The sequence below is a fragment of the Equus caballus genome, chromosome 1, assembly GCF_041296265.1.
Source record: "Equus caballus isolate H_3958 breed thoroughbred chromosome 1, TB-T2T, whole genome shotgun sequence".
NCBI lineage: Eukaryota > Metazoa > Chordata > Mammalia > Perissodactyla > Equidae > Equus > Equus caballus.
The window spans coordinates 35,745,386-35,768,618 of record NC_091684.1 but is presented as its reverse complement, the minus strand read 5'-3'; the positions used below and the strand labels follow the sequence as shown (position 1 = coordinate 35,768,618).

The 23,233-nt window shown below is 41.5% G+C and overlaps 1 protein-coding gene across 9 annotated transcripts in view; it reads left to right on the top strand.

Moving 5' to 3' along the window:
* Positions 1 to 23,233, top strand: part of PLCE1 (phospholipase C epsilon 1) — a 298,532-nt gene that overhangs the window by 214,867 nt on the left and 60,432 nt on the right. For all 9 annotated transcript variants that reach the window (XM_023642294.2, XM_070261759.1, XM_023642288.2 and 6 more), the window contains 3 exons: positions 4,170 to 4,428; positions 6,032 to 6,237; positions 15,452 to 16,127. In XM_023642294.2, coding sequence (XP_023498062.1) covers positions 4,170 to 4,428; positions 6,032 to 6,237; positions 15,452 to 16,127 — 1,141 coding nt within the window. The remainder of the gene's footprint in view (positions 1 to 4,169; positions 4,429 to 6,031; positions 6,238 to 15,451; positions 16,128 to 23,233) is intronic.

The window sequence follows — 23,233 nt, the reverse complement described above, 5'->3', positions numbered from 1 at the left end:
ATACTGGGAGAACAAAAGGCTATATTCAGATGATTTGATTCTCTTTGTGATAAATTTTCTACAAAGAACCTGCTACTTTTCTATTTTTTTTAAAAAAAAGAAGAATGATCATATTATGATAAAAATAGTTCTGTTTTAGTAATGATTATCCTTCTGTGTTTGACTGGCAAGTTGGTGCTGGCTGTTGGCTGGGGACCTCACTTCCTCTCTTCTGTCCTCACAGCATGGTGGCTGGCTCCCTCCAAAGTGAACCATCCAAGCGAGCAAGGCAGAAGCTGCAGTGCCTTTTATGTCCTAGCCTCAGAAGTCACACACTGTCACTTCTGCCATATTGTACTGGTCACTTAGCACCAGCACTGGTTCATTGTAGATAGGACTATACTACACCAGGAGGTGTGGATCATTGGGCGCCATCTTGGAGGCTGGCTGCCACGTACCATGTATTAGATTCTCTTGATACAAGAATGGCCTCAATGACCCATGAAGACCTTGAGTGAATGTGACTTTCAAACCCAACTTTGTTTGGATCCAAGTTTGGATTCAAAATCCAAGAAGACCGCAGAGCCAGGTGATTCTCCCTTAAATGAGGAATAACCTCAGACCAGGCTAAACCTTACCAGTAATTCCTGTGCGTTTTGTCTTACACCCCAGACCTATTGCCACCTAGTCATGCTCCTATATTTGGCTTAAAACTGATCTTTACAAATATGTGGGTAAAAGTACCGTGTTTAATAGCTCTTTTGCTGGAACAGTATACACAAGATAAGTTTCTAGATGTTCTTATGATAGAATGATTGTAGAGGCAGAGCTTGTGTGTACAATTTCAGGCTTGAAAATATTTCGATTATAAGTAATTTAACTACATCAAGATAACTAAAGTTTTTCATTTTTTGAAGCAAGTACATGTGAAGGGGGAGCAAACACTGTTAAATGACTTTAGTTTTCTATGGACATTTTACATTTTGCTTCCTTAAACTAAATTCTCAACTGTCTAAAGGAAATGATTAGAAATATGAAGATTTACATATAACAATGTTTACTTGTCAACTTAAACAGTACATTATCCAATTGTTTTACCCGTACAACAAGTTTATTCAGGAAGAGCCAAAAGAATTGCAATTTGGGATGTATGTGTTATGGGTGGACCACAGGCAAATCCAGAGAAACAAAGGAAGGGGCTTACTTTTATAGAGCAAAAGGGGGAGAGGAAAAGGGAGGGACTGTTCTAAAAGAAAGTTCATTGGAGTAAAGTGAGAGTTCAGGGTGGTGACAGCTTCTCACTGGCTTAGCTGTGGTGCTTCTCATTGGCTGAGCTGTTGCTGGGCAGGGAGAGAAATCTTCCTCCTGCTGTAGAGTGAAGTAACAAACGCCTTCCTGTCTAAGATGCAAGCTACATCTCTTCCTGTTTGAAGTAATTGACTATGTACAATAGGAGGTGAGAGCTCCCCCTATAGGCGTTCCTGACTCCAATTTAGCTGAAGCTTCCATTATTCATTTCACATAATCATGGTGTCAATTTAAAATAACCCAAATGAACAAGAATGGAAAAATGAAGAAAATAATGTAATGCATTCATACAATGGAATATTATTTAGCCACCCAAAATTATGTTTATGAAAAATTTTTAATACCATTGGAAAACAAGTAGTATATAAGGCATAAAAACATCTGGGAATAAAGCTGTCAATACTTAATACCCTCAGCAATATTTATACAACAAAATTTATAAAATATTTATACCAGACAGATACAAATAGAATACTGGAAGGAACTATGCCTAATGTTGTCTGTGAATGGTAGAACTGTGGGTGGATTTTCTAAATTTTTGGTATTTTCCAGATTTTCTACAATGAGCATCTAGTACCTTTATAATCACAAAAGAAATAAAAGTTTTAAAATAGTGTCAATTCTCAATCTAACAAAAAATCTTTGATCTTTGCTGATGTTTATCTTTTGCTCCCAATTGTACCAGGACTACTCCATTACTCATGAAAAGAAGGATGATCAAATAATGAGAACCATAGCTCATGTATTTATTCACTTTATTTATTTATACCTCCATTTCATGCCCAAAAAGTGATTCTCACCACCTTATAAGAAAACAGTTGTAGGACAAGCTGGACTTAGTGGGGTGAAATCAGGAAACAATTTTATTTTTCTGACCTCACTGTCTTTTACACATGCCCAATTGGCTGTCCCTCCCCTGATTCTGGATTATACCTTGGGAGATCCTGTAGCTTTCCCAGTCACTTGTGTGGTTAATAAGCTGTCTCAGCACATGAGCATGAATGAATCTCAGAAACACAAGGCTGAGCAAAAAAGCAGGTTGCCTTAAGAGTACCTATAGTGTGACACCATTTACATACAGTTGAAAAGCACACCAACAGTTCTACAAACTGCTAGGCGATATATACACATGTTGGAAGAGTATAAAGAATTGTAAGGGAACGAGAACCCTGAAATCAGAGTTGTGGTCCCCTTTGGTGAAGGAGGGAGGAGTATGTGCCCATGGAGGAGTCCACTGGGGCCTCAACAGTATTATCAGTGTTTTATTTTTCAAACTGAGCGGTTGGGGCATGGGTGTTTGTCATGTTGTACTTCTTCATGTCTTTTGGATATCTTATATATTACATAATGATTTTTTTCAGCCAGTCTGATCTAAATCAAAATTTCAATCTCTCATTTAATTTAAAGCTTCTCCTTTTCCCCACACTTTGCAGCCCAGCTAGTCTCAGAAACCTGCAGTAGGACGGGAAGATATGGTTTATCTTTTCTCTCCCTCTCCCTCCAGCTCAAGGTCCCTGCAGAAAAAGTGAGCAGGAGAGGCGAAGGGAGGAGGGTAAACGGTATGAAGGTCTTACTTGACTGGGACAGTTGTAATCTGGCCTAGATGCTCCCACAGAGAGCAGTGTGGGGTGCTTATAGGGTTTCTTCCTAATTACTCCCTCCATCTTCCCCCAGCCCCTGTCCAATAGGTACCTCCCAGTGCACCATTACCTGGCAAGAGGCAATGCACCCTCCATCCCCAGGACCCAACTCTGGAAGTGCTGCCCTCACAGACTCTTTCCACTAGGGCCACCTCATGTGGCAGGCAGGCCTTTCAAGATAGCTCAGGTCCAGCTGCCTCTCACAGTGTCCACTCCTGACTCACAGGAAGCACTGAGCGCTTTGCCCTCCCAGACTGCACATGCAAGACGTGCCCACAGGAACCTTCTCCCTCATGTTGCCTTCGGGCAGCTCCTGGCAGCCTCTCATCTTGCCTAGGCTTTCGTAGGCAAGAGTCAACACCAGTCTATGTGATCAACACACTGCCCAGGACACAGGTCACCCTCTCCGTGGAGTTGACTTCAAGCCCCCTGCACTTGGAGTGGCTTTTCTCGTTCTACATTTAGTGCTCTGACAACTCTCTCCAAAGAAACACTCCCTAGCTGCCCCTCAGCTCCAGTTCCTCTGCATGAGCAGATGGAGGGTTAGAGCTCACTGAGGGCAGGGCAGTTAGGACACCCCTTGTGACGGCCTGGTGCCTCTCTTTAGAAGATGGGGTACACTGTCACCTGTTGTTCTCAGCAGCCATTTCAAAATAGGAAAAGTCCATTCAACATCCTGTTATGCAAATAATACTTGAAAATAATACCCCTCAGGATGGACCAGTGGTTTAATGTCAAAGCTGGATTCAGCAATAGCAGTTCCACAAAAGCCATAACAGACTTCATGTGTATCACTGAGGGACTGGCTTGATCCAAGGACAGCGCTTGCAAGATCAAGAGGAATGAACGGACAGTGTTTCTGCAGGCAATCCTACATAAATATTTGTATAAACCATGCTATCCATTAGTTTTCCCTTTTGGCTATAGCTGTCAGACAAGCTTAAACCTAAGTTCATTGCCTACCTTCCGAAATTAACTCCTTCCACATGTGTTTTTGTTTGTATCTGTCCTATTTAATTTTGTTTTTCAATTTATAAAAGTAATAATCACATCATTTAGGGAAGTAGGTAGAGATATGTACCTGGCAAAGTAGGTAGAGATATGTATCCTAAATAAGTATTAAAACATAAAGGAAACTTAGACAAAAAAGAATGAATTTGTATGGGATTTAGGCTATTTACTGTAAACTATAAACTATGTTATTCTCCTTCTGTCTAAAGAAATGTTGTTTACTTGCCATAGGTCAAGAAAAGTTTTAAAAATGTGGCAGTTCATGGACCAGTCTGACCTGGAGACCATGAGGAGCCTGAAGGATGCCATGGCTCAGCACGAATCTTCCTGTGAGTACAGGAAGGTGGTGACGCGGGCACTGCACATCCCCGGCTGTAAGGTGGTTCCGTTCTGTGGGGTGTTTCTGAAGGAGCTGTGTGAAGCGCTCGACGGAGCCTCCGGCCTCATGAAGCTTTGCCCGAGGTACAATTCCCAGGAAGAAACTCTAGAGGTGAGGCCTTTCCAAATCCTCATGATCTGAAGAGTTGTTGTTGCCGCCTGGCTCATCACTCACTAAAGTGAGAAGAGATAACTTCTTGAACCCAGGATTATCAGTCATTACTGTTGTGTTGGATAACAGTGAGGTCTTTGAAAGTTCCAAAGAAAAGTGCCAACTAGCCCTCTTTGGGGCTTAACATTGTGAAGTTAGCCTTTAATGGGACAATATGTAAATACAAGTGGAAATGGGTGTTGTGTTCTGATTTTTTTTAAGGGTTGATGGGGTTTTCTTCTCTCTTATTGGGTGGGAATGTCTGGATGCAAGGGATAAGGGAAGTCAAGCGAGAGTATTAACTTTTCTGAATCAACGGAGGAAAGAATGGGGGGGGAGTCAGTGCTGCCCTCCTTTGATCCTTACTGAGAGGCCGCTGGAGATGCTGGTGCCTCATCTAAAGACAGGCTCTAGGGTCCTGATCAAGGCTGCCTCAGTCTTCCCAGGTCTATCGATTCTCATTCCTGACTCCCAGAGTGGAGAGGACCGTGTAAGCTCTGACTCAGGGCTTGGGCATTGGAGAGAAGGGGCATTGAGAAACTGAAAGAAGATAAGGAAACTCCCTATGTGGTGTTGATAAATGAAAGAAGAGACTAAAATGGGGGGAACTTTATGGAGAATTTTGAGGAGTCCCATACCTGGAAGTCCCAAACCCAAATCTAGACTCATTCTCAACCATGGTAACAGCACCCACTACTGATCTTACACACACACATGCACACACACTCTCTCTCTCACACACTCACATACACCCCTTCTCGGTGGCAGTGGGAAGATTTTCCCTAGAACTTCAGCCTCTTCTGTGTCACCTGGGAACAAAGGCATCACATGGTGTCAGGGAGACTTAAGAGCTCCTGACGGGTAGAGGCAACATTGCCGGCTTGCATCTCTCTGGCTTATGACGGGGATAAAAGGGCAAGAAATGGAGGAGAAAGCTTAAAGCAAGCCCTCCAAGTTGCACCCACACCGGCCCCTCATGTCTTGGAAGGAAGGAACGCCACATCTTGCTGCCTGGCTACAGCTCTTACCTCTGGTGGGAGAAACTTCCTGATCATGAATGTAGACAATAAGCACTTAAAAACCACCAGGAAGCCTCTGTGTCACCATAGGATATATGGGAAATTAAGAAAAACGTCACCCCCTCTCAATGTTTTCCTTGGGCTCCAGTAATTTTAGCCAGTTCCATAGAATAATAGACTTCGTCATGGTTTTTCTCAGTTCTCACTACAAGGATAAAATAACCCTGCCCTTCCTCTGTAAAGTGGCTAATCTTCTCCCTAGGGAACCTTGCAATAATATTGCTTTTTGTGTTGTAAATTCGAAGTGGAGTGCTGATTCCTAGAGGGACTAAAGTTGCCTTAGTGGAAATAAGAGTGAGTTTTGGTATTTCTTGTGGTGAAACGAAAAAATGTTTTTCCTGGAGGTTCTTTTTTTTGCTTTGCAATAAAATAGGCACAAATGCCATTATTTACGACTATTATGATTTCGTTTCCCCAGCCAAGTATGTTATTTAGATGTAGTATGGGAAGTTGTGATAACAAATCCTCGATATATTTTTCTGTAGTTTGTAGCTGATTATAGTGGACAAGATAATTTCTTACAACGTGTGGGACAAAATGGCTTAAAGAATTCAGAGAAGGAGTCCACAGTCAACAGCATCTTTCAGATCATCAGAAGCTGTAGTCGAAGTCTCGAGACCGAGGAGGAGGACAGCCCCAGTGAAGGGAACAGCTCTAGGAAAAATTCCTTGAAGGATAAAGCCAGATGGCAGTAAGTTTCACATTTAAAAAGAAGGATGCTCATTTCTTCTTTCTATCTCTTAAAAAAAGAAAAGAAAAGAAAATTAAAGCTATCCTGCGATTTCTAAAAACTCAACAAATTAAATTTCAGGATCAGACCATGATATTTTATTTATTTCATAGCTTCTTTAAAAATAGTTTTTATTAATCACTGAGTGGGGCACGGGGACAAGTACTAAAATATTTTTAAATCACATATACTGATTTAGTTGGGCTGGAGTGATACCCAGAAATCAGTGGGTTTTTGTGTGTGTGTGTTTTTTTAAAGATTAGCACCTGAGCTAACATCTTTTGCCAAACTTCTCTTTTTTTCCTTCTTCTTCTTCTTCTCCCCAAAAGCCCCCAGTACATAGTTGTATATTCTAGTTGTGGGTCCTTATAGTTCTGCTATGTGGGACGCCACCTCTGCATGGCTTGATGAGCAGTGCCATGTCCGCACCCAGGGTCTGAACCAGCAAAAGGCTGGGCAACTGAAACAGAGCATGCGAACTTAACCACTCAGCCACAGGGCCGGCCCCCAGAAATCAGTGTTTTTAGCAGCTCCCCCCAAAACTCTGGGTGATTCTAAGTCAGGTGGTTCAAGGATCTCACTTTCAGAATCTTAGCTCTGTGAGGTGGCATCCGCAGCTTTGTAGTTCTTCAGTTGTTCCAGTTGCTGCTTTATCAGCAGACATTGCAGTCTAGCCAGACAGGCTTACCCACAACCAAATGAGAAGTTCAGAAATCAGTGGTCTTGGGGTGTGCGTCGCATCTCTTCAAGGCCACTTACTCATGGTCAAGCCTAACTCAAATGGTAGAGCCTGGCCCAGCTGGAGGAATCCCTTGGCGCCATCCTAAACTGTGAGGTCTGCAAAGAGCCACGAATGGTTTTATTTGTGATCAGTGTTCCTGAGTCATACCTTGCAGTTGTCTTGTAGTCCTTATGCACACATGTGTACGTTTGTAAGACATTGCTATTTGTTTTGCAAAAGCCTTTCCTGGTTGTCTCTGTGTGTGTGTGAGCCTACACTGGGAAGGGTGACAGTGTTCTCAGCAAATAGTTTCTTTGAAATTGTAGTGCTAGATCCTTAGAATTGGTGCGAACACAGAAATGAACACCTTGTGTCTGAATCCCTAATGCTATTATGTTTTAAGGAGGTAAACCTCTATTGCAGGTTTCTCCCAAGTCTTTGGGCTTTCTTCCAAACCTCACTTCCTCATTCATCCCCATGGAGGACCCAGGTGCTCAAAGATTAACTGGTACTACCCTCCCCACAATGTCTCAGCCCTAAAGCTCAAATGTCTCACAAGTAACTTCTACAATTGGTGTCTTTTTTTTTTTAATTTACCTCGAATTAAAGATTATTTGAAAGTTTTCTGACTAGCAGCTTGCTGATGTTAGTGGCAATCCATCTAGAGAGAGAGGATCATGTACAAATAAGTACATGTCTACACAAGAAGCATCTCATAGCCATTTAAATAGTTAATCTATAGCTACCTGTATCTACCCATCTGCGTATATCTACCTCCTTCCACAAAAGATTTTGTTGATGTTTATAAGAATAGACATAAATAATTGAGGATCTTAAGGAAAAAGGCAAAAAGGATAGGAAAAAATGAAACATACTGAAGTGTATACCATACAGTCTTTACAGTGAGTAAATTTCGTTCTGAGAATTCTTAGTGGCCAAAGGAAAAAGGGAATCATGATTCATGACAAGTTTCACAGTATTTGTAAGAAAAGTGGGACAGGTGTTTGGGAAAAGCATGCCTTTTCCTTATACTGAGATCTGGCCAAATTCCTTTCCTAAACCCTACTATAAGGGATACACCATCCCTGAATAGATGAAATCATGAATTTCACATGGCTGTCTCTCATAACAACCTTCACTGGGGGCCAAGTGTGTGTTTGTGGGTATGGGAGCGTACCTTGAAGATGTCAACTTCATTGTCATTTTAGAAAAGCTAAAATGCTTTTAGGAATGCTACCTTTCATTGAGCCTCAGAGACCAGACTCTGAGCTTTCCCTTTACCATCCTTCTCTCTTGCCTGGGATTCCTTCAAGTGATATGTTTCTTACCTCATCACTTCACCTCTCATGAAATTTTTATTTCCAATTTTCTGCTTATTCTCTTGTCCTCTTTCTAAACATGTTACCATTGACAACCTAAGAACATTGCCCTTCCACTTCCATTTTCCAGTTCCTGCTTGTGAGCACTCTTAGAAGGGAAAAAAGCACAAGAATGCAAATATTTCTTTTACAAACCTGTGAATTCCTGTTGAAACCCTCACACTGAAACCTATGTACCTCAGTTCCAGGAATAGTTTCCTTACCCCAAGTGTCTGCTACTCTGGAAAGAACCACTGCACACAAAAGATGGGGGTGGAGTGTTTAATAGAATCCACTGAAACCAGAGCAGCCAGCACTGTTTCCGAGACCATCTGCCAGGACTTGGGAACCTGTTCCTGATTCAGAGCCTCATGTGAAAATATCCAGCACAGGGTTGTGGGCGGCAAGGGGATTTCCAGATCCCAAAACCCCTAAGAACCGTGCTTTGTTGTTGATATGGCTAAAACCAAGACTCCATAAACAATAACCTCTAGCCCCTGTCCCTGTGGCAGCCACCAGCCCTGTGAAAATCATATCAAAGAAAGAAGGGACAATCTCATGTCCTTTGGTTCACCCAGCCTGCAGGGCACTCTTACAATTTTTCTCAAACCTCTCAGCTACTCCTGCCAAAAAGACTCATTCAAAGCACTCACAGAAACCCCAGAGAAGTGACCATAAAAAGTTCAAGACCTCAACAGGAAAGGAATAGGGTTGAGAGAATCTCAATATGTCAGTGGGATCTTAAGGTCATTTCGTCTGGCTTCCCCAGCACGGATGAAGAAGTGATGCCCAGAGAGGTGAAGTCACGTGCCTAAGTGTCGCCCAGCAGAGCTGGAGTGTAAGCCCAAGCGCGTGTTCAGCCTCAGGGCAGGATCTTTTCTCCGGCGACGTTTAAGGCATTTCTTGTCCCGGTACAGGGACTAACTCAGCTTCTTTTTATTTCTAGTACCTGTAGATTAGGAATATCTGAGTTCTAAAAACATTCTAGTTACATTTCCTATGACCAATAAAGCTCCTTAACAATGACTTTTTAAATTTAACAGCGTGAAGAATAAATGAGCTTTGCCTGTGTGAGTGTGTTTAAGTCATGGCGGCATAAGAATAGCATATGACACTATTGTTGGAAAATGGAAATTAAGAATATTAAGGTATGTAGAGAAGAGTGTTGGATCATAGAAGAGCTGCAAGTTTTATTTTCAACTCTGTTGACCCTCTTTAAGATGCTGCGGCTTAAGAAGGATTTGTACATTTGGAGAAATTGGATATACGTAGATAATGAATACAGACAGCACCTTAGAATGGAGGCTGCTTGAACCAGTTACGAGCTCAGACCTTGCTGTCACATTGCCTGGGACTGAATCTTACCACTCCCACTTGCTATTTGTGTCACCGGGATAGGTGACTTAATTTTACTAAGCCTTGGCTTTGTCATCTATAAAATGGGGACAATCGTGATGCTTTATAGGGTTGTTATGAGGATTATGTGAGATGATATATATAAAATAAGCAATTTTACATCGCAAATGCCATATAAATGGTGACTCTTGTAATTAATGTCTGACGTCACACCTGTGAATGCCAGGCTGAGGCATCTGGAGGCTCGAGCACTTAGGTGTGGGCACCCCTGGCAGCAGTCATCATTTTAGGAGCTCCCCTCCGTCACACTCCCCTTTCTTACTGGAGAGAGCTGTTTTCTGCGCCCTCCTACCCCAACAGCCTCCTTAGAGACTTGTCTGGACAGTAATCCAACCCCACAAGGGTAGAAAGTAAGAAAGCTATGCATAAGGAAGGAGCGTATCTAAGAAAAGATAATAGTTACCAGGATTCGTCTCACACACACACACACATGCACATGCACGCACAAGATAATAAAATGATAGGAAACCGATCAGTTATTCTCCACAGACGATGGTGCAGACAAGTCCCAACCTTACAGACACCCGCCTCAGGCACAGCTAGCTGCCTGCTTCAGCCCAAACCTTAACGTGGTCTCCACCCTCGCCAGCTTTGCTGAAGGGAACTGGGACTGGGGATACCTGGGACTCTCTATTTCTCTCTCTTCCTGTCTCCTTGGCCAACACCCACGACCCAGTCCTCCTTCTGTGACCTGTATCAAAGAAAGCCATTTTCCCACTGTCTGTGCTACATTCAGTTTAAGCTTGTTTATTGCTCGAATCCAGACTTGAAACTGGAACACCATTTTCACAGAAAAGCAATGTGTGGGTGGCTATGTTCTAGAAATATTGACTTTGCAAATACAAGTCAGACAATAATGATGTTAGTAATATTTAACATGCTATTATTTAAGAAGAGCCTACTTTTAAACAAACACTGTCCTAAATACTTTGCATACATTAAATGATTTAATCCTCACAGCAGGTTCATTTTACTCAGGATCTCACACCTTGCAGAGCCAAGATTTAACCTCAGGCAGGCCGGCTCCAACGTCCACATACTCCCAGATGTAATTTAGAAGCTGCCTGTAGTTAAGGAAAGTGCTAGGTTAATTAAAAGCAAGAATTTGCCAGAAGCAAGCTTAAAACTCTAAATTTTATTACAAGGAACAGCTGTAGGTAGTCCTTTGGAAAAGGTGTGCATTTTCTTCTATCTTACAAAATTAAATTAGAGCTTTTTTATCACTTGATGAATCATGTTCATGTAGTCATATTAAATTTGTAGGAAGTAATGAACCATTTATTAAAAAAATATATAACCAGGTTGACAAATAGCCCACTTGTCCCCTAATATAAGATTTTCCTCACGGAACATTAGAAAAATGTTTATCTGTCAATTTATGTCTTCTAACTAAAGGATGCTGGAGAACTTTTTCAGGGGTCAGATACAAACCCTCCTTCTCTTTTCTCTTTGGTCCTCTCGGCATATGACCTACGTTTGACAAGGTAGTTGCTTTGCTGGTAAACCACATCTTTGATCCTTGGTTAATGTTATTTGGTTCCTAAATAATCCTTTAAGTTTCACCATATTCCTTCTTGTAAACTCCCAGAAATGTGTCTCCGGAGAGAATCCAGCACAAAAGTGCATAAAATTCATTATATGATCTGAGAGACAAAGCTATTAGTTTCCTTTTTGAAATGAACTCATTTCACTACAAAAACAGTCAGTTTTATCTCGGGCATTGGTCCCTGGAAGAATGCTTTTTACTGGAATTGTTAACACCAGCATTAGTTGTTCTGGTGTTCCAGAATAGAAACTGATACTAAGAAAGACAGGGTCCCTTCCATCCCAGCTTACTTCATGTCTCAGCAGCAGAAATGGGCTCCAGAAAAGCCTCATAATTTTTCTTTTCAGGCACTATTATTTATAATGCCTGTCGTTTTTCACTGGCAAATACTTAATTGAGCTCAGAAGTCAAATTAAATGGAATATGGGAAACACCATTTCTCTTGCTATAAATTAAAATCAGAAGTTCTTTGTCCAAATTAACATGTGCTGTATTTCATGGATACTGACACTTCCCAATTGAATCATTTTTGCTCTTAAAACAACAAGTGTGACATGGAGAATGTGGACATGGTCCCAGAGAAAGGAAATAAAAAGATTAAAGGGCTTGGATGTGGCCCTGAAGAAAGCCCCTCCAGAGGAACAGCTGGGCGGATTTAGCCTGGTGCAAAGGAGGCGGGGAAGGAGAAGAGGCAGGGATGAAGCCTCCACCTTCCTATCTTTAATTATAGTCATTTACTTTCCTGAGCCCAAGGCTGTGCTGAGTGCTTTACAAGTATTATCTTATTTGAGCTTCACCATTACTCTCTGAAATGGGTATTCTCTTTTTTCCATTAATAGCTAAGTAAAGTGAGGCTCCGTAAAGTAAAGTAAAGTGAGTGATTTGACTAGGTCACACAGCAAAGAGGTGACGGAACTGAACATTAAACCCAGGGTGACTCCAGAAGGCATGTTCCTAACTACCATGTTTTATATATAAAACGTGGACAGAAGTATCATATAAGTGGACATAAGTGTTGAGTTTCCACTGTTACTGAGAGTAATTTCAACGGGATGGAGCTAAATTAGACATAAGGATTTTCTTTCTTTTTCTTTCTTTCTACACATCTTGAGGTGAAATGTAGTTTTAAGAAAAGTGTGTAAAATAGAATGTAATTGCACATAGCACCCAGATCTTGATTTCTAATAACATTCTTCAATAAAAGAAAGCAAAGCTCCTTGGAGAAATGGCTGATTCCAGGACTGGGGCAGGGAATACACAAGATGAGCCCGGAGCATCTTGTGCCAGAAATTAAAGAAGCATTTAAAACACACACACACACACACACAATAATGAGGTTATGTCAGAGGAACACAACAGCCAACTGAAAGAGCTCGCAAAGCTGGAACAATTTAAATAGCCTCAGTGCTATGAAATTATCACCTGAAGTATTGAATAAATGTCCGTGAGTCCACACACTTAAATGATAAATAAACAAATTCTTCCCGTGCAGAAGAATTCCAACTAATTTAATAATTTAGAAGTACTTTAGATACTCTGCCCTCCAGCAGGTAGAACGTAACTCCTTACTCCTTGGGTGGCTTGCATGTAGTGACTTCCTTCCAAAGAGGACACTCTAGAAAGGGGTTAAAAAAAAAAAAAAGAGTAACTTTACAGTGGACATGACCAACACTGCCTCAGCCAGTCACTGTCAACAGGGATGTGTCACGTTGGTAGGGTGCTCCCTTGACAGGGTGTGATGAGAATGGCACTCTGCCTCTGTGGTCTTCCTCCCCAAAACCCAGAACTGCAGTGGAATTATGAGAAAAATGTCAGGCAAATTCTAATTGAGAGACATTCTAAAAAATGCCTGACCTGTGCTCCTCAAAACCGTCAAGATAACAAAAACAAGGAAAGTTTGAGAAACCGTCATGTTTAAGAGGAGGCTAAAGAAGCCTGATGGCTAAATGTAATATGGTATCCGGACGGGATCCTGGAGCGGAAAAAGCACACGGGGAAAAACTAAGACAATCTAAATAGTGGATGGACTTTCATAATAACGTATCAGTATTGGTTCATGAATTGTGTCAAATACACCATCCCAATGTAAGAGGTTAATAATAGGGAAAACTGGATGTGGGGTATACTGTCTTTGCAATTTCTCTACAAATCTAAACCTGCTGTATTCTAAAATTAGAAGTTTTTTTAAAAACTAATGTATTTGAATATTCATCAAGTGAATACATGTGTAACTGCCACCCACAGTGAAAACATTGTCCGCACCCGTAAACCCCTTGTTTCCCTTCTCGATTCTGTGACTCCCTTTCCCGCAGAGAAAAATTTGCTACTGTGAATTTCATGATAATACATCCTACTTTTCTTTATAAGTTTACCACTATTATACATTTCTAAACACTGTAGTGTAGTTTTGTCTGGTTTTGGAATTTACATTTACGTAGATGCGATCATACAGCGAGTGTTCTTGTGTCTGTTGCTTAAGATTTGTCCATATTGTTGCACGTAGTTAGCTATTGCATGTTCATTTTCATTGCTCTGCAGAATTACATTGTATGAATACATCAAATTTTATTTATACATTTTATTGTATATTGCTGGACATTTGGGTTGTTTCCAGTGTGGGTTATCTGAAAAGGATATCCTGACCATCAGATTTGTGAGATCTCTTGTAGATTTCTCTTTTAAGAATGTTACTTATGGAGGCAAGGAGGAAGAACCTGCTGTTTGAAAGCAGGAGTGGGCTCTTGCTCCGGGACGGGGATCTGGACTCAGAGTCCAAGCAGCCCAGTGCTGCTGCTCATGCCTCGCCAAGAGGCAGTAGGCCGCCACGTGCCTCCAGATGATGGGAGCGTTCCTTCCCAGAGATGCACGGACCAGCTCCTTCTCAGTTTTATCCACCACTTTGCTAGTGATGTCTATGGATCAAACAGCAGAAACCTTGATCCCACTAACAATTCTACGTGCTTCCAAGAGCGTGAGTGTCTCTTGGGCACATTTCTATCAAGGTGGCCAGATAGAAAGGAAGCAATAAAGTCTCCTAGCCTTCTCCTCAGACCCTCCTGGCCTAATAATCCAGCTTCCTGACTCAGGGAAGACAACTTGCTAAATTTCTAAGCAAACAAGTCCTTTATGTGCACATGTGCTTGCACATGCACACACACACACACAATGAAAATCTAAGGTTGAGTCAAGGAGAGCTGGTCTCGCTTGCCTGGCTACCGTGACAGTATTTCCCAATGAGTGTCTTTGCCCTAATCATTTTTTATTTTTAACAGAGGCACTTCTCAGGCCAACTTATAAGGAAAAATAAGGAAAGGAACCATTAGATCAGTTATTGTATTTTTAATACCAAATACAATAATCTTCATTACGTATTTAGTTTTCCCTCTTGTGTCAGGAACTGTGTTAAATACTTTACGTACATTTCCGCACTTAATTTGAGCTACTTGTGAAGTAAGTTTTCTTACTCTTTTTTGTCTATGAGGAAAGTGAAGTTCAGAAGGGGTGAATCACTTGCTCCAGGTTACCCAGCTCAGAAGAGGCCTACCCAACGCAGTCTTAAGTCTTGTTTTGCCTGTTTTAGCCCTGTTGTATTCAGTTCCTGACTCTTGTTTATGATCAAGTAGAACGCAGATGAACCTAGTGATAAAGATCTCAGGCTAAAGAGTCAGACAGACGAGAGTCCTGCATTGGGTAGGCCTCTTCTGAGCTGGGTAACCTGGAGCAAGTGATTCACCCCTTCTGAACTTCACTTTCCTCATAGACAAAAAAGAGTAAGAAAACTTACTTCACAAGTAGCTCAAATTAAGTGCGGAAATGTATGTAAAGTATTTAACACAGTTCCTGACACAAGAGGGAAAACTAAATACGTAATGAAGATTATTGTATTTGGTATTAAAAATACAATAACTGATCTAATGGTTCCTTTCCTTATGCCTGTGGTCAGACACACTGCTGTATATAAGGTTTTAGAATACAGCTATAAAAAATTACTCTCTGACTTTTAGCATTTTATGTTTCCTATGCTAATTTGAATTCACTGTGGAATGAAAAATGATGTCCAGAGCTAGTGAAAGGATTTGTGTTGTTCTCACTTCTGATTATTAAACAGACCAAATTTGTATCTTTTTCCATCAGGTTTATAATTGGAGATTTGCTAGATTCTGAAAATGACATCTTTGAGCAGCCCAAAGAATGGGACCCTCATGGATCAGAAGAGCCACAGAAGGCGTTTGACCATGGGACAGAGCTCATCCCGTGGTACGTGCTGTCTATCCAAGCTGATGTGCACCAGTTCCTGTTGCAGGGGGCCACGGTCATCCACTACGACCAGGACATGCACCTCTCTGCCCGCTGCTTCCTCCGGCTTCAGCCTGACAATAGCACCTTGACCTGGATGAAGCCCACCACTGCCTCCCCAGCCAGTGCTAAAGCGAAACTTGGTGTACTTAGTAACACGTCTGAGCCTGGTAAATTCCCGTTACTGGGCAGTGCTGGATTAAGCAGCCTGGTGGAGGGGGTCTTGGATCTGTTTTCAGCAAAGGCTGTGTACATGGGACACCCTAGCATTGATATACACACTGTGTGTGTTCAGAACAAACTGGGTAGCATGCTTCTCTCAGAGACTGGTGTAACGCTGCTCTATGGGCTTCAGACCACGGACAATAGGTTATTGCACTTTGTGGCACCAAAGCACACAGCTAAAATGCTCTTCAGCGGATTGTTGGAACTCACGAAAGCTGTAAGAAAGATGAGGAAGTTCCCTGACCAAAGACAGCAGTGGCTGCGGAAACAATACGTCAGCCTCTATCAGGTAAGGGGTACAGCCTTCCCTCTCTTCTCAGTGACATAATTCTCAAGATACAGATCTTGTAAACACACGCTTGGCAACTAGACCATCAGAGTTCATTCTCCTAGCTCTGTCACTCACTACCTGAGTGATATTAGGCAGCTTTTACCTAACCTCTGTGCCTCAGCTTCTTATCTATAAAATGGGAGTAATAGGGCCTGGCCCCATGGATGAGTGGTTAAAGTTCCACACACTCCACTTTGGCAGGCTGCGTTCGCAGGTTTGGACCCCAGATGCAGACCTGCTCTACTCACCAACCACACTGTGGAGGTGTCCCACATACAAAAAAATACGGGAAGGTTGGCACAGATGTTAGCTCAGGGCTAATCTTCCTCAAGCGAAAAAAAAAAAAAAGAGGATTGGCAATGAATCTTAGCTCAGGGCAAATCTTCCTCAGCAAAAATAAAATAATAATAACAATACCTATTCCTAGGGTAGCTGTGATGTTTAACTGAGTTAATATGTGTAAAGCCATAATGCAAATTCATATGTATAAAGAATAGTATCTGGCTCATAGTGTGTCTTATTATTATTTTGTATGAAAATAGTGACTGCGGTCATTGTACTTCTCACTTCTGGAAAGAAACCAGTTCATAGAAGCATTTTCACTTACTCCAGGTTTCAGGTGAAAGTGTTGTAATCCGAATGCTTTTATTGTTAATTAGGGACTAGCTGATACATTGGGAACCTTCACTTTGGAAATTGAAATTCCGATTCATTGCCTAATATGCTACATGACTCTCAGAGCATGTGTGTTAAATACGGATAGTACTTCACTTAATGGTATTGCTGCCTAACTGTAGAACTACTAAGATTAAAAGAAGCTTACCCAAGGGGGCTGGCCCCGTGGCCGAGTGGTTAAGTTCGAGCACTCTGCTTCAGTGGCCCAGGGTTTCGCTGGTTCAGATCCTGGGCGCGGACATGGCACCACTCATCAGTCCACGCTGAGGCGGTGTCCCACATGTCACAACCAGAAGGACCTGCAACTAAGATATACAATTATATACTGGGGGGTTCGGGCAGAAAAAAGCAGGAAAAAAAAAAAAAAGATTGGCAACAGTTGTTAGCTCAGGTGCCAATCTTTAAAAAGAAAAAAAAGAAGATGCTTACCCGAATGTGGGAGAACTCATACATGGAGCTCTTCCTAACCAGGTTTGTAGTGGCGGCAGCCTTTAGGGGGCAGTTCTCACAGTGGGCTGCTTTAACTGAGTGAGTTTCTTATTAACCCTAAATGTTCAGGTACTTTAATAGCCTAGCTAGGGGTGGTGCGGAACTGGGCTGAATGAGACAGTGAGAGAGACAGAGTGGCATGCTGTGGGGGAAGGAGGGCAGGGATTGCTTGGAAACTGAGTCGCAGACCCTGCCACACTGTTGAAATGGCACTGTCAAATGAGTTGTATGAAAATATTCAGCTTTTGTTTGTTATACTTTTTGATCTTTTGGGGAAAAAATTATCTTTTTTACTAGTGTCACAGAAGAAATAGAACGATGACTTAATACTCAAATGACTGATTTCCTGTGCTTTTTACAGTTCTAACATGTTTCTGACAATTAAAAACATTTTTCCCTCTGGGGTGTTAGTAGAAGCACATATAATGCCTCCTTTTTCTCCTGTCCCCACATCCATGCAATAACTATGGGTAGAGATCATATCCTGAGTCACTAACTTGAGTAATTAATTAATAAGCACGTAGGCCTATAGACACAACTTTGCTAATGCTGCACAACACCAAGCCAGTTTTAGTTAACTCATCGAAAACAGAAACCAAAATACCTGCTTCCTGTCTGCTCCACAGGGAGCTTTCAGTGCAGTCAACTGCTTGGAAGAAAGATTTTCAGAGCTATTATGAATATTGATTTTTTTTCCTCCCTAAAGCCCCAGTACATAATTGTATATTCTAGTTGTAAGTTCTGAGAATATTGTTTTTTAATTACAGCCATTCCTCAGTCTTCTAGAATGATGAAAATTCATTCAACCTGGATGTAAAGCAAAGTCTTTGAGCTCAATTACAATCCCTGTCATAAAGCCTGCGTGGTGTATTTGTTCCATGTGTTTCCTTCCCAATCTTATAGCATAAAGTAACTGAATTAACACATAAGGTGTCCTTGATTTCTCGTTTCCCCTGGCAACCCTCAGTGTTTGCTGAAGGAGGCACCAGGTGAGACCATAACCAGCAGATGGGAAGAGGTAAGAGGTGCTGCTGAAGCAGAGCCAGAGGAAGTGACCTTAGCAGACTCAGTCCTGCCCAGTTACAAGCACAGCTACGTGCCTCCCTGCCCCCAGCCCCCAGCCCTCCTCCTCTGAGAGGAACCAAGCCTCACACTGTAAAGGCACAGCAGCTCCGTGTACCCCAGTCACTTCTGAAAACATGGGTGATGTTCTTCCTCAAGACGTTGTTCTACATGAGCCGCCCGGGAAGACAGGAAACGTGTCTTAGAAACACACTCCATTTCTTTCTTTAAAAAAAAGTGAAGGGCTGGCCTGAGGGCGTAGGGGTTAAGTTTGTGTAGTCTGCTTCAGCAGCCCAGGGTTCACGGGTTCGGATCCTGGGTGTGGACCTACACACCGCTCATCAAGCCATGCTATGGCAGCATCCCATATACAAGGTAGAGGAAGATTGGCACAGATGTTAGCTCAGGGCCACTCTTCCTCAAGCAAAAAGAGAAAGATTGGCAACAGGTGTTAGCTCCCCCCCAAAAAAGTGAAAAATGTCAGTGGACTTATCGTTTCCCATCATATGGACCAGTTCCCAAACTGTCTCAGGGAACGTCCAAAGGATGCTAATTTGGTACTTGGAGAACAAAAGGTCAAACAGGCATCATGCTAAATGCCCTTCTTGGTGACTTAGAATGCAGCTTAGCATGTTCAAGACTCTGAGAAATCCTAAAGTACAAAAGAAAACAATTGAAATATATCTATAAGTTAAAGACATTTATGAGAAGTCTTGGGTTCTTCCAAATTTCTATTAGGAGCTCTATAACAATATTTTTTTATCTCCAGTTTAAGTGCTTATATAGAAAGTAATCTTTGTGATGTCAGAGCCCCCTTGTGTGATGAATGTATGTGAAGTTACTTTCAAGTGCAAGTATTTTATACTGGTAAAGATAAATCAATCCAATGGAAATAGTATCAGGAGATAAAGCAAAGACAAGAAGAAACAGTGACGTTTGTAACAAAGCCTAGGAATACAGGAAAATAAAAGAAAGTAAACTGTGCTGAGATTTGATGTGGGCTGTGGAGGAAAGACTGGTGTCCTGAGCTTTGACTCGAGCTTCTCGGGGGCAGAGCTGAGAACCCCTAATCCTGGGTATTTGGAAAGATCCCTGGGAAGCTGAAAAGGCTAAATACAGGATTAGCAGATAAACTTCTATGGTTGTAAGCAACAGAAACAGATTCTATCTGTCTTCAAAGGAGAAAAAGGATTTATTCAAAGGATTAGATTAGTTTAACAGTCTTCAAGATATCATTTGCAGAGATATGCCAAGAGGCAAAAGTGCACGAATATTTTCTAAGGAATCAATTTTCTAATCCTCATCTTCCACATGAGCTGTTCTCTAAAACTGAGAATGTGTCTTCACTCACAATAGTCCTTCTCCCAAATTAAAAATAGAAGGTATATCCTTCACCCATACCAAACAAGTTTATTGTTTTATATAAAATGAACGATTCAAAGTACATTTTAGTTCCCAGAAAGTCTCCTTTAAAGATTAAGCAAAGGCATCCTGCCTTTTCCAGACCTAAAATATTCCCGTTAAGAGTAAAGCTTTCCCCATGTTGGGATGTTCTGAATTTAGAAAAATCAGAGCAGTGGAGGTGAATGGTGCTGGTTCTTTTATGTGTACATGGCAACAGGTCTATTAAAAATGTTTGTTAAAGATTTTATTTTGGGCCTAGCCCGGTGGTGCAGCGGTTAAGTTTGCAATTTCCGCTACAGTGGCCTGGGGTTCACCAGTTCAGATCCCAGGTACGAACAGGGCACCGCGTGGCAAGCCATGTTGTGGTGGGTGTCCCACATATAAAGTAGAGGAAGATGGGCACGGATGTTAGCTCAAGGCCAGGCTTCCTCAGCAAAAAAGAGGAGGACTGGCAGTAGTTAGCTCAGGGCTAACCTTCCTCAAAAAAAAAAAAATTTTTAATTTAAAAAAAAAAGATTTTATTTTGTGGGGCTGGCCTGTGACATAGTGGTTAAGCTCACATCCTTCACTTTGGTGGTCCTGGGATTCGAGGGTTCAGATCCCAGGCATGGACCTGCACACTGCTCATCAAGCGGCACAGTTATTAGCTCAGTGACAATCTTCCTCACCAAAAAAAAAAAAAAAAGATTTTATTTTTTTAGAGCAGTTTTAGGTTTACAGTAAAGTTGAAAGGAAAGTACAGAGATTTCCCATAAACCCCCTGCTTCTGCACCCACACTGACGTATTGTAATCACCCAAAGAGCGTAGTTTACCTTAGAGTTCACTCTTGGTTTTGTTCATTCTTTGGGTTTGTACAAAGTTATAACAACATATATCCATTATTGTAATATCATATGGAGTATTTTCACTGCCCTAAAAATCATCTTTGCTCTGCCTGTTCATCTCTTCCCCCACCCTACCCCACCCTTTTCCCTCGCCCCCTGCAGCCGCTGGTTTTTTTATTGTCTCCGTAGTTTTGCATTTTCCAGAATGTCATATAGTTGGGATCATACAGTATGTAACCTTTTCAGATTGGCTTCTTTCACTTAGTAATATGCATTTAACTTTCCTCTATGTCCTCTCATGGTTCAACAGCGCATTTCTTTTTTCCTTTTTTGTTTTTTTTAAAGATTGACACCTGTGCTAACATCTGTTGCCAATCTTTTTTTTTTCTTCTTCTTCTTCTTCTCCCCAAAGCCCCCCAGTACATAGTTGTATATTCTTGCTGCAGGTCCTTCTAGTTGTGCTATGTGGGACGCCACCTGAGCATGGCCTGACGAGCAGTGCTAGGTCCCCGCCCAGGATCTGAACCAGTGAAATCCTGGGCCCCCAAAGTGGAGCGCACAAATTTAACCACTCAGCCACAGGGCTGGCCCCTCATTTCTTTTTATTGCTAAATAATATTGCATTGTCTGGATGGACCACAGTTTATCCACTCACCCCCTGAGGGCCATCTTGGTTGCTTCCAAGTTTTGGCAATTATAAACAAAGCTGCTATAAACATCCATGTGCAGATTTTTGTGTGGACCTAAGTTTTCAACTCTTTTGGTTAAATACCAAGAAGCCCAATTGCTGGATCGTATGGTAAAGGTATATTTAGTTTTGTGGGAAACTGCCAAATTGTCTTCTGAAGTGGCTGTCCATTTTGCCTGCCCACCAGCAATGGATGAGAGCTCCTGTTGCTCCACATCCTCGCCAGCATTTGTTGTTGTCAGTGTTTTGGATTTTGGCCATTCTAATACGTGTGTAGTGTTATCTCGTTGTTTTAATTTGCATTCCCTGGTAACATATGATGTAGAGCATCTTTTCATATGCTTGTTTGCCATCTGTATGTCTTCTTTGGTGAGGTGTCTGTTAAGGTCTTTGGCCCATTTTTTAATCAGGTTGTTTTCTTGTTGTTGAGTTTTAAGCATCCTTTGTATATTTTGGACAACGGTTCGTTGTCAGATGTTTCTTTTGCAAACATTTTCTCCGAGTCTTTGGCTTGTCTTCTTATCCTCTTGATAGCATCTTTCACAGAGCAAAAGTTTTAAATTTTAATGAAGGAGTCTATTAAATTTTTAAAGATATGTTGGTTAAAATCCATAGATAAAATTTTACAAAGTTTCTTTCAGATTCAGAGTATGTTATTCAGTAAGGTAGTTAAAACCCATTTATGAAACAGTGTCGTGAAATGTTTATTCCATGTTGGAGTCAATCATAGTGACTTGTTAGGGGACTTTCTTCAGTTCGCCTGCGTCAAGTGGAATGATCTCCAACTGTTTTCATTCTCTGTATCTCTGCAGTCAAGATTCATTTTCCAGAGAGGGAGATTCTGATTGGCTTATTTGGATCCTGTGCCAACCATTGGTCAAGGGAGGATGTTCCTCCTTGATTGACAGACCCAAGACTGTATCCAGTGGAAAAAAGATAAAGTAAAATTGGGGTATGGTTAGAGAAGAGAGAAATAATTAATGGACAGGAATAAGTGGTAAATATCCACTACCAGAGATCACCAAAAAGTTTCCCACATCCAGTATCCAAGTTACTCAGCATCTTGGGATCCGTAACAGGATGCAGGAAGTGGGAGGTCACAACTCATCATAAAATCAGACACTCATTGAACATTAGGATAAAGGAGCAAGCACAGATACACAGAGCCTCTTTATTATTTGCATATTATCTACAACAAAGCAAAATCTATTTACAAGCACTTCTTTGGAACTGCAAAGAAAGACCAGCCTTAAAGTTTTGCAGAAAGTAAAGACAGTAAATGGAAATTAATTTTAAAGGGCCCTTTTATACAACCTATGAAATATCAATATTGTCTTTAACTTATATTCGACTTTTTGTAGTTTTATTAACTGGCTTTCCTGACATATTGGGAGAATCACTGGCCTTTGTTTAATTAATAAATGCCTACTGCTGCTCAACGCATGTAACATGGAGTTGCCTTATGAGAAACAGCTATATTGTAAACCATAACCTGCCCCTTGCATGTGTTTTTGCTCACAGCATCATAATATGCATGGTGTTCTGAGTCCCCTGGGCTCTCTATCCTTGGATACCAGTCACTCAAGAGGATGGCAGCCCAACTATTTCAGTTGCTCCCCAGAGCCCTCCCAAGTGAATTTCATGTATGCCGCATACCCTATATTTCAAGTCAGACTATCCTAAGCATAACATAGATGAAAATCTACCTGGAATGATGCAATAACAAATAGAACTTGATTTTACTTAAATAGACTCACACACACATACACACATACACCCCTCAAGTCCTCCAAAGCCCTAATTTGCAAAGTACATTTTAATGAATTTTCCTACAGTGGTAATTCTGGAAGATAATCTTTGAAACTGGGATGGGAAATTTTTTTTGTTTAAGTTGAATTTGGCCCTATGAAAGCACATCACT